This window comes from Phytophthora cinnamomi, assembly GCF_018691715.1.
Source record: "Phytophthora cinnamomi strain GKB4 chromosome Unknown Contig41, whole genome shotgun sequence".
Classification (NCBI taxonomy): Eukaryota; Oomycota; class Peronosporomycetes; order Peronosporales; family Peronosporaceae; genus Phytophthora; species Phytophthora cinnamomi.
In genome coordinates, this window is record NW_027150974.1 from 464,506 (window position 1) to 480,678 (window position 16,173).

A 16,173-nucleotide genomic window follows, 5' to 3' on the forward strand; every position below is an offset into this window, starting at 1 on the left:
ACACCGTCATCCTCGTTCTCACGCAGCTCGCTGTCTTTTTCATTGTCATCATCATCGTCTTCATCTTCTTCATCGTCATTATCCTCTTCTTTATCGGCCTCGGCCATCACGGCAAGGGATGGTCGGGAGGAAAGCCCCTGAACGGAAAACAGGTCTGTTTTGGACCTCCTAGCTAGCAAAGCAGCAGCAGCGGAAGCCCCACTAATGTTGCTGGTACTGGTGCGTGGTCCATCGATCCTCCCCATTTCAGGTGGTGTCAACGAAAGAGAGCTTGCCTTTCTGCGAGCAGGGCTTATTGCGCGGTGTAATCCGTGCATCACTTCCATCATGCTCGCGTTCTCAGTCAACACTAACGCGTTTTCTACGGACGGTGGCTGGACAGTACCGAGAATGGCTGCCAAAGCGGAGCCCGAGGGTTCTCTTGGACCCATTACGATCTTTGAAGCCTCTCTCGTAGAGAACATGTTACTGCGACGTCCGTCATGACCGCGGTTCAGGCGAAGTGCCTCAGGTGGTATCTCCAGTATACGCGAGTTGTGCTTGACCTTGAGAGTGACCGCCACCTGCGTCATCTTGCGCTGCAACATCTCCAACAGCTCGGGAGACTGCGTTTCAGTCCAGTAGAGTGAGTGCGTACTTGACCCCGCGGCATTGGCTTTTGCATGAGCTCCTCCGCTGCTATTGGTGCCATCATTTTCAGGAAGATCGGAGCCTCCAATGTCAACTTGCAGAGCATCAAGACATCGCAGCATGATTCCACGCAGCTTGGCATGCTCGCGGTTGCGCAGCTCACGCAGCTCATTGTAGGATCGAATACTCGTGCGCGCCGTCTGGATGCGCGTTTGAATATCGCGCTCCATCTTCTCGTTGGCCTGAATGACACCTCGCGCGCTTGCACGATTCGCCTTTTTCTCGTTGTTCACCGCGGCCAGTTCTTTCTCCAGGGCTGCAACCTCGTCCGACAATGCGAGGTTAGCCTTGTACTTCGATAATAGCTGCTCCTCTGCAGCCGTAAATTGCTGCTCAAACGATGCCAAGTTCTCGAATCCCATCGAGTTTTGCAGCACGCGGAACGCCGACTGCATTGAAGAAGCAGCACATACGGTCATAGCAACAGCGTTAGTGCATGAAGTTGAGACATACAAGATAAGCAGTGTGCGTACGCAGTAGTCCAGGAGAGTCTTGGGATGTCCTGAAACGCTACCCCTGCGTTCGCCGTGATAATTTGGTGACTTGTCATTCGAGGCTATCGCTGCACTCGCTTGGAGAGAGAAGAGTAATCTACTCGAGCTGCCAGCCTGGGTTAGACCAACCGTCGCATCTCGACGAACCAAGTTGCGTTCCTGCACGGCGCCCATGAGTTTGGCTACATCGACAACGACTGCATCTTCAGGTGGCAGATTAAGCCGCTGAGCCTCCAGTTCTACTTCTGCTCGACGCTCAAGTTCACTCAGTTCCTCAGAAAGCTGGTTGCGCACGACTTTCGATGTGTGAATCCTTTCTTCGTACGACTGATTGGCCTGCGCCACGTCCTCGATGTCCTCCTGCAGCTTGTGCCGCACCTTACGCAAAGACAACAGCTCGCGGCGCACGCGGTCGACATCCTTCTTCACCTCTTGCTGCTGAGTGACAAGCTTCATGAACTCCTCTTCAGCTTTTGACAAACGATGCTGCATGATGGAGGAGCAGTGTGCGACCGCAACGTCGTTCTCGCGCACAGCGTTCACGCCACGGAGCTTGCGTCGTAGACATCCAATCTCCGTATCCAAATACGCCTTGGTGTTCTCCAGTGCTGTGAGATGCTCCTTCATTATTCGAATCTGAGTCATGAACGTTGCGTCGCTCTCGAGCAAGTACTCCACGGTGCCTTTCACTGTTGTCTGCGGGGCGCCTACTCCAGCCGTAGACACGACTGACCGTTTAGAGTGCCCTCCCTTCTTCTTGAGTTCGTCAAAGGTAGACCCCAAGACCGCGGGCACAGCGCTACGACTTCTCTGACGCATTTCAGGCACGTGCGATGATGTTACTTCCGATGCTGCTCTGTGCTTGCTGAAGTTGTACGATCCTGGAGCTCCTGAGGACTCTAACAGTGCACTGCACTTCGTCGAGCCGAAAAGTGCCAACCGGCTTCCAGCCGACGACTTCAAAACTGGCTTAGACGTGGTCAGCACCGTGTTAGAACTATAACTTCGACTCAATCCTTTCAACGTCGCCGCGTTCACCTTCTTCGCTATGCTTAAATCACCGCTATCATTTCCATTCGTGCCCGCGAAATCATCCACGGTATTCAACCGAGCCGAGCTACTGCTTCCGCGTCGAAGTGAACTGGAGCCGTGTCGATCGTATCCTTCTAATATACTGCACGAGGCAGAGCTCTGTCTCCAGGCCATTGTTTGCGACCCCGGCAGCTGCAGTGGACCTGAAGCGGACCGAGGTGGCAGCCTCTTCCTCCGATGGATAGACTTTTCGGCGATATGGACCACGTACTGGTTCGGGTTGTCAGGCTGTGACTCCACGCGCTCGATCACTCCCGTCTGCTGCATCAGCTCCAGCGAGTGGCGGTTGCCCAGGAGGAACTCGCGCCGCTTTCCGAGGTTCGTGTCCAGCAGCGCGTTGTACTCCGGAATTCCATCGCTCGGCAGGAATCGCGTGGAGAACTGTCGCGCGGACGCAGATCTCTGCTGCTGTTGATGATCCATAGTGCGTCGAAACCAGCAGTACTGCCCTTCACGCAGCCATTCCCCAACACCACGACACAAGGCACGTGCAACTCACCTCAGGATGCCCACGAGCACGCACGCAGCTAAAAACAACGACAAACCCCACAAATACACACTGCTCGAAATACCTGTATTTCGTTCATCCCCCAAGCAGAACCGACCGGCCCATTCGCAAAACTTACGTGTAGAGCACGTTGAGCGATCCGGCAGGTCTGTCTTCATGCGTAGCCTCACCAGTCGGCTGGAAGAACAGCGGGCGCTCCAAAGCAGCAAGCACCGACGACGAGGACGCAACCAGCGGCAGAAAGCTGCGCACCACGTCAGCAGCAGTCGTCGACACGTCACGCAGACTCACGAACACCTGAACTGGACGCTTGCGCAACTCACCCTGAGCAAAGCAGCAAAAACATCAGCACCCTCCACCTCACGTCGCCCCACCTCACTCCAAAACCTACATCCGTGAGCAGAGCCGCCGGAATCCCCGTGACGAACTGCGGCACCTCGAGCGGCCGCACGGGCGTCGCCGTCTTCATCTCGTCCGTGACACTTGACGAAGCCAACATCCTGAGCTTGTCTGCGTCCGAGTACTGGTCCGCGTAGACGGTGGACAGCTGCGTGTCGAGACACACGACCTCCTCAGCTTCAACATGCTGCTTCAACGTCTTGAGCCACGCCCACGAGGCCGCAGCGGGCACGTCCTGGCCCACCAGCACCGCCAACGTGTTGTCCTGCTCCTTGAGCCCCTTCTTGGCCAGAATCACGCCGGCGGAGGGCGTCGCCTGCAGGTTGCAGGGGTGCTACGAATTAGGAGCAATGTTAGTCCTAATTAGCGGTGATAAACCTAATTTTTAGGGGCAGATGTAAACTCACAATTAGCTGGTCCGTGGTCACCAACGTGCCTACTGAAACCCAGTCACGGGTAAACTGCCGCACGAACTGCTGCGCCGGCCCAGGCAGAGCCACCACGAGCGTCTGCACGTGCACTTGGGCGTGGGCTCGGAGCACTTGGCGCGCGGCGCGGGACCACTGTAAACAAAAGTGTAAACAAAATGTAAACTTTACGATTTGGTTTACATGTAACAGGTAAACCAAAAAGTAAACTTTTGTGTACTCGGAAAATGGCCTTGCTGGGCGCGGCGTCGGGCGCGTCCGAGAGCGACACATCGCATGCGCGGGAGCTGCGAGGCCAAGAAGGAGCAGAAGGCAGTGTTACACGGAGCGCGGGGGTCGCGGAACCGGCGCAGAGACGCACCTGAACTCGCCTTCCTCGGCGAAGCGGAGCGCGAGCGCCATGATTGAGTTGGAACAGGTGTACCGAATGGATACAGCCGCGAGTAGTGTGGGCCACATGAGTGATGTGGTCCACACAATCCCATCACACTGACGCACTCCGGCAAATCTGCCAGTTGCACTATGCAGGCAGATTTGCCGGACGACGGTGATACCGAATGCTCGCGATCAAGATTACGTGTAGGTGCTTTTAAGTACCTACGCGTCAACTTGAAAATTTTAGAGTTGCGCCCCGAGCTCTGCTGGGGAAATGACAAATGCAGGCACTATCCCTGAAACGTTTCCAAATTCTGCCCCAAATGACAAAAGCTGGCACTCAAAACTTTTCTGCCACTCAGAGCTGTAACAGCTCATCCACGGTACTGCGCGCCAGGTGGAAGCAAAGTGTTTGCCACCGCTCTGACGTGGCCGCCGACAAGCTGCTGAGCCTGCTGCACTGCGCGGGGCTCGTGCACCCGACGCAGCTGACGTTCCAGAGCCTGAAGCGCGCCAAGCGCTGGGACGCGCTGTTCGTCGTGCCCACGTAGCTGCTGGACGCCGTGTACACCAATGTGCTGCTCAAGAACACACGCGAGCGCGCGCTGCGCCTGTACGTGGAGGTGTTGGTGGGTTTCCAGCACTCGGCCGCGCTGCACGAGTGCAACGTGCCGAAGCTCGTTAAGCTGGCGGAACTCTTCAGCGGCGAGGACGCGGAGGAGAACAAGCAGCTCGTGCTCCTACATCTTCATCTTCTCAACGACACGCGGCGGCACGTGCACCTGCATGACATCGGTATCCACCTAGACGGCGGTCTCCTGTACACAACGCCGATCTCCTCCACGGCGGCCTTCTTCGCGGCGCCACCTTTTCCTGCACGCGCGCCTTCACAGCAGACACAGTCTTCACCACTACCCCTGCGATCCGTTGGCGAGCAGGCGCATGGTCCTCGTGTGTTGCGGGGCCCTGATGATCCACTTGCAGACTCCTGTCGGCTGTGCTTTTTGGGTTTTTGTTTCCGCCTGGAGCGCAGTACCGTCCGTGGATGAGCTGTTACAGCTCTGAGTGCCAGCTTTTGTCATTTGGGGCAGAATTTGGAAACGTTTCAGGGATAGCGCCAGCATTTGTCATTTCCCCGAGCTCTGCCTCTTTTTTGGACACGTTGCCCTATTACAGTAGTACTGTACAAAGGAAATGTCGCCCCTCTATTGTGCAAATCGATTCCGAGAAAACAGGCTTTGTCGATTCGGAGCCAGTGCAGGACACTCCGCACGAGCATCGGCAATGTGCTGCCGCAAGATTCACCAACGGCGATCCGATTGTTTGGGTGGGTGCGTAGAGAGAAGTAACTACATGTAGATGTATTACAAACAAAGGAGTGTGCTCCTCCGATACATATGAAGATACACGCACTTCCCTGCATGGGAGTGGGGTGTTTGTCCTATGTCCCATAATTATTTTAGAATACCGTCGTTATCCTGCGATACTGTAGATGTATAATAATTCCGCCAGGTGGGGCGATTTGTCGTCCAGGTGACCAATGCAAAAACCGACCAGCACCAGGCCCCATCCTCTTTGAAATCCTCCTCTTAGCAACCGTACCTTCCCCCCAACGTCTCTCTTGACCCACTCCGCAATTTCCTCTCAAGTCCACCACCATGCGTCTGCAGTCAGCTTTGCTGCTGGTTGCTTGCGTCCTTTTGACAAGTAGCGATGCCACAATGCTGGTGAAGACCACCAACGCGAATTTGAGACATCCAAACACCGTCATTCAGGACAGTGCTCATGCTCAACGATTTTTGTGGGCCGGCGACGCGCTCAACGACGAAGAGAGAGGAGCCCCCGTCATTCTCGAGAAGGTCAAGGCCCTTCTGACGACTTCGAAAACTACCGAACAAACACTCGCACATTGGGCGCAGAACAACAAGTCCCCGAAGAAAGCGCTTATCCGGCTAAACCTATATAATGCCGGGGACCAGTTTTTCAAGAAAGCAGAATTCCAGAAATGGGTCAAATACGTGACCATGCTCAACAAGCAGAACCCGGAGGCAGCGATGCTCTCGACTCTAATGACTCGCTACACCGACGATGCTCTCTACCAGATGATTATCGCGGCCAAGAAGGTGTCGAGTACGGAGACTATCGCCACCAAGCTGCAGGCCGAACAGGTGCGCGTTTGGCTGAGCAATGGCAAGTCAGCCAAGGACGTGTTCGGCATCTACCAGCTTACCAAGGCCGGAAATAAACTCCTTGATAACCCACAGTTCACTGCGTGGATCAACTACGTGGATGATTTAAGCAAACATAACGTCGAAAAGGCCAACACGATGATGGCAACGACGCTAGCGAGACACTACAGCGATGAAGCTCTGGCTACGATGGTTGCAGCAGCCAGGAAGTTCTCAGCTACGGAGAACGTTGCAACAAAGGTGGAGGCTGCGCAGATCCAGAGTTGGCTGTCCTATAAATTGGAACCCGTCGATGTTTTCAAGCTGATCAAGCTTGACAAAGCAGGTGCAGGACTTCTTACCAACCCCAAGCTGAACACCTGGGTCAATTTCTTGAATGCCTTCAACGTAAAGAATCCGAGAGCGAAAACAACGATGGTCAAGACGTTCACGACTTACTACGGTGATGAAGGTTTGGCCACGATGCTCATTGCGGCGAAGAATGTCGACACGACCAAGAAGATGGCTACGGATCTGCAGCACGCGCAGCTCAGCAACTGGTTACTGAACAAGGCTGATCCGAGAAACGTTTTCCGATGGATGGGCGTGAAGGGGACTGCAGAGGACGGCGTGGAGAGAGCGCTCTACCGCAAATATCTCAAGGACTTCAATAGTATGTACGTAGGACGTCGACGTCGCCTGGACAATACGGCGTCGCTTGAAGTTTGATAGTTCGAAGTAGACACATTAGCGCACGCCTAGAACAAACCAAACCAAAATTACCAATGAACCAGGTTCGAAACGGTTTCGTGGTTTGGTTCGAAGTGGTTTGAACCGAGTGAGACGCTGCAAACCAAAGCAAACTACGAGAATGTGGTTGGCTAAAAACCTCCATTTGAAACTGTTCACGATGCGGCTCTTATCGAGAAGTGCCGCGGCACAGCCGAAAGACCAAGCGTCGTTGAAGACTGGAGCCGCTGTCAAAGACGAAAGCTGCATCAGGGTGAGATGCTCACCGCATTCGGGAATGCAAATCCTGCCATCCAGTAGGTGCAAGCGAATAAGCCAACCTTGCTACCGATACCAGCCGCAGATTCTAATTCTTCGGGTATGCTGGTTGCTTGGGCGCGGCCTTTGAAGAGAGCCCACCAGGAGTACAGAGAGCCATATTGACCAACCAGGCAGCGGGAAAAGCAAACCATCGGTTGCAGCTGAAACTCATCTCCAAACCACGAAACTCCAAACCTCAGGAATAGTTCAAGAGCGTTGGTCTGGTAACGTACAAACCAAAGTAACGGCTAGAATTGGTTCAAAGGTCATGAAATATAACTTCGAACCAATAGTTTGCACTTTGGTTGGTTTGGTTTGTTCAAGGCGTGTTGTCTAGGAAACCATTAGCGATGTTTGCCGTAGAGAAGCTGCTGGTACTGTTATACTCTACAGTCGAAATACTGTGATGATGTAGGTTACGCATTATGGAAACCTATAATGTGCGCACTTTTAAATAAATCATGGTACCTGTATTTGTGATCTTCTAAACTTGCACGATACACATGGAGAGGCTTGATACATCCAAAAGTTGGCGTATTGCGGTAATTGAAGAGTCATCAATGTTGAAGGTATGGCTCATTCGCTGAGGTCTGATAAAACAATTACATATTTTGATCACCTTTGAATTTTTGAGTTGTGGTGCGACCAGACTGTCCATTCTAATCCGATATATTTGTTGCAGAGGATTTTCCCTGCAGTTGTTATGGAGTGAGTCTGAAAAGGTATTCCTTGTCGAGTTGAGTTATTTATTTCTCTACGAGTGCCGCACACACTGCAGTTTTAGTAACCCTACACAGTTTAGAAGCTCCCCTCCCAAATGTGATTGCTTTTTTGTGGGCAAAAGTAAAGTTAAATAGTGACCCGGGTACTATTCGCTAAAATCCCTGAATATTAGTATAATTATAGTACATTGGGCTCTGAATCTTAGTTTTTAGTACTAGATAATGTATCCAACTACGCTAAGGAAATGTACATTATACTATAGTAACATGACTACTATACTACTGTAGTATTATCAAAGTACTGCATACTATTGTACTGATATACTCTGGAGAGACGATATGGCTTACTTATCACCGTAATTTACCAGTGATGGTGCACTTGACTGCCACAAGCAACATTCAGATTTGGTTCAGTTCTGAATTATGTAACCAGCGTTTACTTGAGTCTGCGTAAAAAGATTCGAAGAGGTGAGAGTGACTGTCCTATAGACTTTGGATTTAAAGAACAGGCAACCGTTTGGGCAGGTAAGATGACTATTACGTTCGCCGCGGGCATGCAAAGAGTAATCACCAGGATCCTTCGTTATGTGCCCGCTAAGGACAAAGACTGACAACGAGTAAGTGCAGCGACAGCTAATATTGCGCCACAATCGTCAGGAACTGAGGCGCATGGAGGAAATCAAGCGAAAGCTATGGTATGGATACACAGTACTAATTAGTAGAGCTAATTAGTAGTAATACTACCAATGCCAAAGCCGTTCTAAAATAGTAGTAGTAGTGATATTGATTCAGAGTCGGTTAGTAGTATTAGTATCACTACTAACCAAAATTCTCACTACTACCAAACCCTGGTGACGATGATCAGCGTTACGACTGTAAACTTGATCACCACACCAGTGGCAGAGACACAATGTCCTGTCAAGGTCTGCTAAGTGCTCTACTACATCGCAGCACAGTAACCTTGCGTTGCTGATCCAACTCACAATGAGTGGTGGTAACATGCTCGCCTTTTTTTTAAGTATGCTAAAGGCTTTATTGCTTGTGGCGAGCTCTTCGCTGGAAACTCAATTTCTTCTTCAATCACTCGACGCGCATGTACAGTAACGCGTCGTGGTACGCAATCGGTGATGACATGAGTGCAGAAACAGACTGTTGTGATGTACGTACCGTATTTGAGATCTCCTACTTCTTACCACAGATTCTTGAAGTCGTAGTGTTGCACTATGGTTTTGTTCATTTTGCAAAATATGGTCATATTCTGCGTTTTAGGAGATGTATCTTGGTGGCGATTTTTCATGATCGCGAAAGACATTATTGCGGGGGAAAGGGTTGAATTAGTGGTACTAGTTCAGAGCGCGGTCGCTACCAGAGCCATACCGTATCGATCGAAGATTCAAACGACGTCGAAGACACCCCCTAGTTTTTTTTTATCATGACTGTGCCGTGCGCTGTCACTGGATAATACTGTAGATGTTCAGCACAACCCGAGTTGGGATTCCCGGGTGGTTGTTCCGCTGCTGGGCCCAGCAGCGGACGCTGGAGCAGGTTTACGACACCTTTTCAACTTCAAAACTGCAAATTCCAAGTTCAATACGGCAAAATGTAAGATCAAAACAGCAATACTCTATGATTGTATATTATAAACGGTATAATATATCTCGGTACATAGAGTAGAAGAGGTCGTTTGCCTATTGGCCAGCAGAATAGCCAATGACTTGTGCATTCAATGTCATTTTGACCTTAGATTTTGCAGTATTGAACTTGGAATTTGAATTTTTGAAGTTGAAAAGGTGTACACTGCAAGGTCAACAAACTAAGATCACCGGGTTTTAGAGAGGAAGTGAAGTACAAAGGTTTCTGTTGACCAATTCGATTGAGGTTTCGTCGCTAATTCAACGCGCGGATGACGTGAAATATATACCCTGTTACGCTTTGCTTTTGAAGCGCACTTTACCGCGAATAGTATTGACAGCATTTTGTGCTTACTACGTATTGTAGTCAATTCCTTGACATGCATAGCGCGTCATGTAGCGCCAACAACGTGGGCTCCATAACGCAAGAAATGATGACCCGATTTGTCAGGTTCGGGCTGCACAGCAACGCTCTGCGTGTATGACAGCGTAATCGTGCATGCATTTTGTTGGAATGAAACATCGGATTCTGGAACCGAGTGGCCCGGCAGAACGGGCGATCTTATTTTCACTTGTAAATGTTGTATGGTTCATCAGAAGTATGTAGCTGTAGAGGAAAAACGCCTCGGCGGTTTGTGATACCTGTCAGAAACCTAAATTTACCGCATGGTGCTTAAAGATTATCCCATCCTGCTTTGGAGATCCTAGCAACAAGCATCTCGCACTGCATGATTACAAAAGAAAACAGACATATCATGAACTCATCCAATCAACTTTTGAGATGACAACGCTGCGTTTGCTTGCCACCCCAGTTCATACCACAACTGCCGTCGACCCCAGCAAAACCCAACGCACCAACACCACAATCACAATGCACGGCAGTTTGTTTCTCCCGCCCAATATTCACCGATTGAGCAACAGTGCGATTGGTGTGGTGGTAGCGCGGAGACCAACGCCACCAAGTTACGTGGTTAACACGATAAGTGTTGAGAGGGGGTATGCTCCGATCGAGACAACCTCTCCAGTATCAGTGTCTAAGTGCGGCTCAAACCTCTCCGCGGACGTTGCGAGGTCGCAATTCGCGACACCTTCAGCGGAGAATCCTCAATCAGCTAGAGACCAGCAGAGTGATCTGGAATGGGACGAGCCGTGTGATAAACAGCGGAACGAACTATGGGATAACCTCAGCATTGCGGAAAGAGTGCTCATGCTCCAGAGACGACGACGACGCCTGACCCAACGACGATACAGAAAAAAAAAGGAGGACAAGGCGTCTTCCTTGGCGAAGGAGGTTGATCTGCTGCGGGAAGGAGTTCGGGAACTGAAGAAGAAAATTATCGCCTCCCCCCCACCCGAAGAAGCGAAGACGCCGTGGAGCCTTGTAGTGAGATATTTCAGCCTTTTCCGCTTTGGCTTCAACGTACATGAGCTCGGAGACGTCACGTCCTCGAGCCTAGTCGAAGTCCACGTGCAAAAGAAGTTCCTGCTGGAAACCATGGCGTCTGACGTCGCGTCAAATGGAGGGATTGGCCTCCAGTCGATGTTGTACGAGTGGAGGAACCTTTCCCTTCGTCACACAAACCTGGAGATCGCTCTCGTGAAGCTAGACCGTCATTCGAACGGTGTCATCATCGCCGACATAAAGCTTTATACCACCATCACAGCGTCAATGCTTCGCAACGCGTTTGCCGACAGCGATGCCGCTGACGGTGAATACAATAGGCCTGAGTTTGCTTGGAAACTACTCGGACAACGGCTCGTTTTCCTGGGCGGCGTGCGCTTCGAATGGGATGAAACGAAATGTCAGTTCGCCAGTGTCCTCTATGAAGTCGACATGTTGAGTCCGTTGCTAAAGTTTCTCGCCGACGTGGAGGAAGCAGCCCTTGTGATGGACAGTGCGCTCGGTATACTCCCTATGAAAGTTGATACAGACTAGATCTATGGTCAACGTGGAATTGTTCCAAACATATTGATCATTGATAAAATATTATATGGTGTAAAAACTTAAATGTGATATTGGCTTCGGCGAATTGAACATGTACCGGCTGAAGCGTATCGAAAACAGAAGGTCTGAAACTACTCGCATTAATGCGGCTCTTGTGCAGCTCTTTAGTGACGACGAGGCGATGCTGCATTATTGTGGTAGACAGTGCGTCGTACTGAGAAAACGAGACGTAATAGACGGATTTGGGACGGCATCGATTGCTCTGTGTAAAGGACTCGAATGACCTTATTTTCATTAAACAAATTGTGTAACGTTAGTTGAGATAGAATGATAACCGACAATGCACGTTGAAGGTGCACGTTTGAACGCCACGACGTGCGTTGGCACTTTGTAGCATGCTAACGCAGCACACCCTTATTGTAGCTTTGAACCGCTCCATAGTTATAGAAATAAGTTGTATGGATAAAGATCTTTGTTTTGTTTTTGTTTTTGTCATTGAGGTACATTGATGTCACTTAACGTCTTGGCTAACGACATCTATGACCTAGTCGGAGCTCGTCTCTTACCAAGCTCCCTACTGCGATGCCCTGAGTTGGTACACTCAGTGCCGCCCCCAGCCATTAAGGTGTGGAGGCTCCGAACCCCGAAGAGTTCTCATCACTGTTACGCTCCAGCCAGTGACCTACGTCACTAGCAGCAAAGGAGTGAATATCCTTCCAAAGCGAGGTGGAGCCGATGACTCGATTGGGTGTGCATTGCATACTACGTCGTGTGTCCATCGCTAAGTTGGCTAGCGCATCGGCCATTTTGTTGTAAGAGCGTAAATGGTGCTGCCAAGTGAGCACCGCAAGTTGATCCGCAACCCTTCGACTTCGCCAGTACAGCGGGATAAGATGTTTAGCCTTCGGAGGTCGTCGCTTCTGCTGTTGATGTAAAATTAGCGTGCTATCCCCTACCACGTGAAGTGGCACCCATTTGTATCTGTAACAGGCGTGCAATCCTGTTAGCAACCCCATGTTCTCCACAACGTTGTTCGTCGTCGACGTTGCCGCGTAAGACATGCTGGCAACCCAGCAGATTTCAAAATCACACCACCCTTCACCGACCCGGGCCACCGCTGCTCCGCTGCCACCAGGTCCGGGATTACCACGGGAACCTCCGTCGAAAAAGAGTAGATACTTGGTGTGCCCTACTGAAGGTGTATGAGCTGGTAAGACTGGGTCCGAGTGAAGCGCTTTGCGCATCACTTGCGCCGCTCGCTCGAACATGTCAGGGTGGGCACCCCTCCGGAGATGGAGATGGACCGTGTTATATCCCTGTCGTAGACGAGAAAGGAGGGTGGCCCTATGATAATCGGGGGATACATTATTGAGGGGGTCGAAAAACGATACCCTCCATCTCCACACAGCATGAAAATACAGGGCAGCCCCAATTCTCCAGCAGCTCTCCGTGACCAACGTGAGCGCGACTGAGAATTTGTCAAGAGCGGGGCCATCCAAATCCGGAAAGAGCTCCTGTGCTAGAGTCCATATCCCAGCCGGGACCATAGGCGATAAAGATCTTACTTGAATCGTGGCATTGTGCTCGTGGGGTGCGCCCACCGCTACAGGCTCTTCCAACTCGACAGGGGCGTCTTACTTTTTCTTTCATGTCAATTTGATATAGCAACGTTTCGCTGAAATGGATCGTCCCTACGGGGTAGTAGCCTTCTAGATCGCTCTTCCATCGGTGATCGTTCTGCCAAATTTACCATGGATATCTTGCGCGACATGACCGCTATGATGATTCGTTCGGTATCCCCACCGCCTTGCTTCACGCTTAGGTCTACCTGCATGCCTTAAACAATCTTTGTCTTATTGGCTGTAAATACGCACCGAGGATGCCTATGATTGGTTACGCTATAGCGTTAGAGTCATGTACTAGTAATCAATTGAGCGCAGTCACCTTGTGTGATGCTATCTAAGCGTTCCTTGTTTTCCAATATTTGCTGTGCTATCCCGCGGGATGCATTCTGAGACACATGGTATGGTATTTTTTAACTCGTTCTCCTGAGTCTGTTGCGTGTCATGCGGTCGTACGGTTGCAAGTTTTTAGTCGAGTATCCATCGGATGTTTTTTAAAGTAGAATACCGTATTGTCGTAGTTGCTGGCGACATGCCAGGAACAGAGTTAGGTATAGATCTGCTAAGTTTTATTAAACCTCTCCATCAGATTTACCTAGACGATCGCTACTAAACATTCGGGAGATTGAAAAGCTAGTAGTATTAATGATGAGTTGAGTGCGTGCTGGCCGAGCACTTACGCAGTCCTCTGTCACTCCTCAACTAGCGTTCACCCAAGCAAATTTCACTCCAGCAGCGACTGAGCAATGTACAACAGTTTCCTGCACCCGCCGAACAGTGCCTCCTTGAGCGGTGACGGGATTGGCGTCGTGGTAGCGCAGCGCGCCAAGCCTTCTTCTCGCTAAGAGACCAGCTTACACGCTGTGTGGAGGAGTCCTGGGGAGATCCCACAAACTACAGTTATGCGTCCCAATGAGCAACAGCAGCGGCCTCTGATCTCCGACTTGCCCCCGGATCAATCTGGAACGCGCGGGGCCTCGATCCAAGACCACAACGCTTTTGCGGACCCGGAGATAATCGCTGAAAACATGTTCAAGACTCGCATGGCGGAGTATCGATAGCGCCGCCAGGCAATCCAGCAGCGCTACAGGCAGAGGATAGTTGAGAAGGCCGTGGTCCTCGAGGAAGACGTCGCGCGGCTGCGTCAGGAGATCCAGCAACTCGAAAGGAAGCAGTGTGATATCACCAACGGGGTCGTGATGAAGACGACGCCATGGAAGATCGTCGCCGAGTACTACCGAATCTTCCGCAACGGCTACAAGCCGCCTACAGCGAACACGAACGCTGCCTCTGGTACAGCACCAATGGTTCTAGACAAGGACAATGTGTACCGACGGTTCCTACAAACCGGGATAGCGCGTGATGTCATCTTCAATGGAGGCAGCGGCGTCGAGGCGGTGCTGGAAAATTGGAGACTCGTCTCACTGCATCACGATGAGATGGACATCGAGCTTGTGCGCATGGAGGGAGGCCCAGGAGGCTCGATCGTCGCCACTGTCAACGGACTCACTACCATCACTGTGAACATGCTGCAGATTGCGCTGCCTCACCTTGGTCACGACGGCGAGGATGGGTCTATCGCGTCCAAAATTGCCGGCCAGCAAATCGGGATCCCTTCGATTGTGCGCATCGGCTGGGATCCCTGTCAGGCCCACCTCTGGCCTGCTGAGCAAGCAAGCCAGAGCGATGCGGCGCAAAGGCTCTGGCTTGCTTGCTCGCGGCCAGAGGCTTGAAGTTCCTGTGGCAGCTACCCGAGAGGGTCAGCCGTCACAGTGAACATGCATTTTGTAGGAAAAACATGAAAAAGAAACATGGAACATGCATTTAGTAGAAAAGAAATGAAAAGAAAACAAAAAGACGCAGGGTAGTACATAGTCAAGGAAAACCCCAGAAATACGCAAAGAGAGCCCTGTGCTCGCGTAGGAGCACAGCGAGGCATGCATGTTAGGCTAGCAGTAGCAATTCAGTATTAAATAAACCGTCTACCCCGCACATCGACCACAACTACCGCGCTTCTCGACAGGACCAACACTCGCACCCACTTCAACGACAAACACTCTTCGGGCCCAACGCGACATCTGGTAGCACTTGCGGGGGGAAGGCTCGCTGCTGCACGGCACTCAAGGGGAGGCTTTTCAGCTTGAGGTGTAAGTGTCACGTCAGCGTGACCAACCCAGCTGTTGGGGAGACTTTGGTACATTAATAGGGCAACCTATTATTGTACGCTGACCGTGGGAAATAACTGGAGGGCAGCCGTGGTGCAAATTTGTTTTGCATCTGGCCCCGGTGACAGCCCATTTGCCAAAGTAGCTACTGTTCTCAAAAGACTGCACCGCACATAAATCGAGCACTATAAGTCTCGAAGCCGGTTAGTCAGTTTTTGTTCTTGGTAGCCCGGCACAGCAAAATTTGGCGAAGCGAAGACCAGGACGACAACCGTCACCGCTCGACCTCTCACGTGTCATCGACCTCTTCAAAGGCATCGAAGAAGTCCAAGACCTCCCACAGCGCATAACTCGGCCAATTTTAGGAAGTAGCATAGGCTATTTTCTTTAACAGGTTTTCTCTTTTACTTTCTTTTAGTCAGTGCCCCTAAAAGTAGATTGCTCCCACCGGTATCAAGTTTAAAGGGTGAACACACAAAGTACGAAGTTTTCGCGTGTTCAAGATGGCGGATCCGGCCCAACTAATGCATAGTATGTTGGCGGCCATGGAAAAGCAGACAGAATTGATCGACGAGCTGCGCAAGTCAAGGCAGCTGTCGCAACTAAAGCTGGATGGGATAAAAATGCCCAGCTACGGAGGGACGCTCAAGGAATCGTTCCAACTATACCGGGAGCAGGTGGAGCAGTACTTTTTAGCTAAGGGCATAGACTGGAAGGATAGTAAGTTGAGTGGACGCATTTTGGCTGTGTTAGCGGGATCGCTGAAGTATGGAGCCGCGCAGTGGTACATCGTCAAGAAGGACGATGTGAAGAGTGTGGAAGACTTCTTTTTGGAGCTGGAGGAAGAGTTCGTGCCTCCGGATCTGCAAGAACGTCTTCGGGAC

At 51.1% G+C, this 16,173-nt stretch overlaps 2 protein-coding genes across 2 annotated transcripts; one reads left to right on the top strand and one right to left on the bottom strand.

Moving 5' to 3' along the window:
- Positions 1 to 507: 507 nt before the first annotated feature.
- On the bottom strand, positions 508 to 4,013 carry IUM83_17490 (Mitochondrial Protein Translocase (MPT) Family; the record flags this gene model as incomplete). The annotated part of the gene is made up of 9 exons (XM_067942441.1): positions 508 to 545; positions 638 to 1,079; positions 1,332 to 2,720; positions 2,776 to 2,803; positions 2,903 to 3,108; positions 3,176 to 3,517; positions 3,591 to 3,746; positions 3,832 to 3,898; positions 3,973 to 4,013. 9 exons carry the CDS (start codon positions 4,011 to 4,013, stop codon positions 508 to 510), a joined length of 2,709 nt encoding a protein of 902 aa, XP_067791213.1.
- A 6,751-nt stretch (positions 4,014 to 10,764) lies between these two features.
- On the top strand, positions 10,765 to 11,493 carry IUM83_17491 (uncharacterized protein; the record flags this gene model as incomplete). Its single annotated transcript, XM_067942442.1, has 1 exon — positions 10,765 to 11,493. The coding sequence occupies one exon, from the start codon at positions 10,765 to 10,767 to the stop codon at positions 11,491 to 11,493; it is 729 nt and encodes a 242-aa protein (XP_067791212.1).
- Positions 11,494 to 16,173: the final 4,680 nt, after the last annotated feature.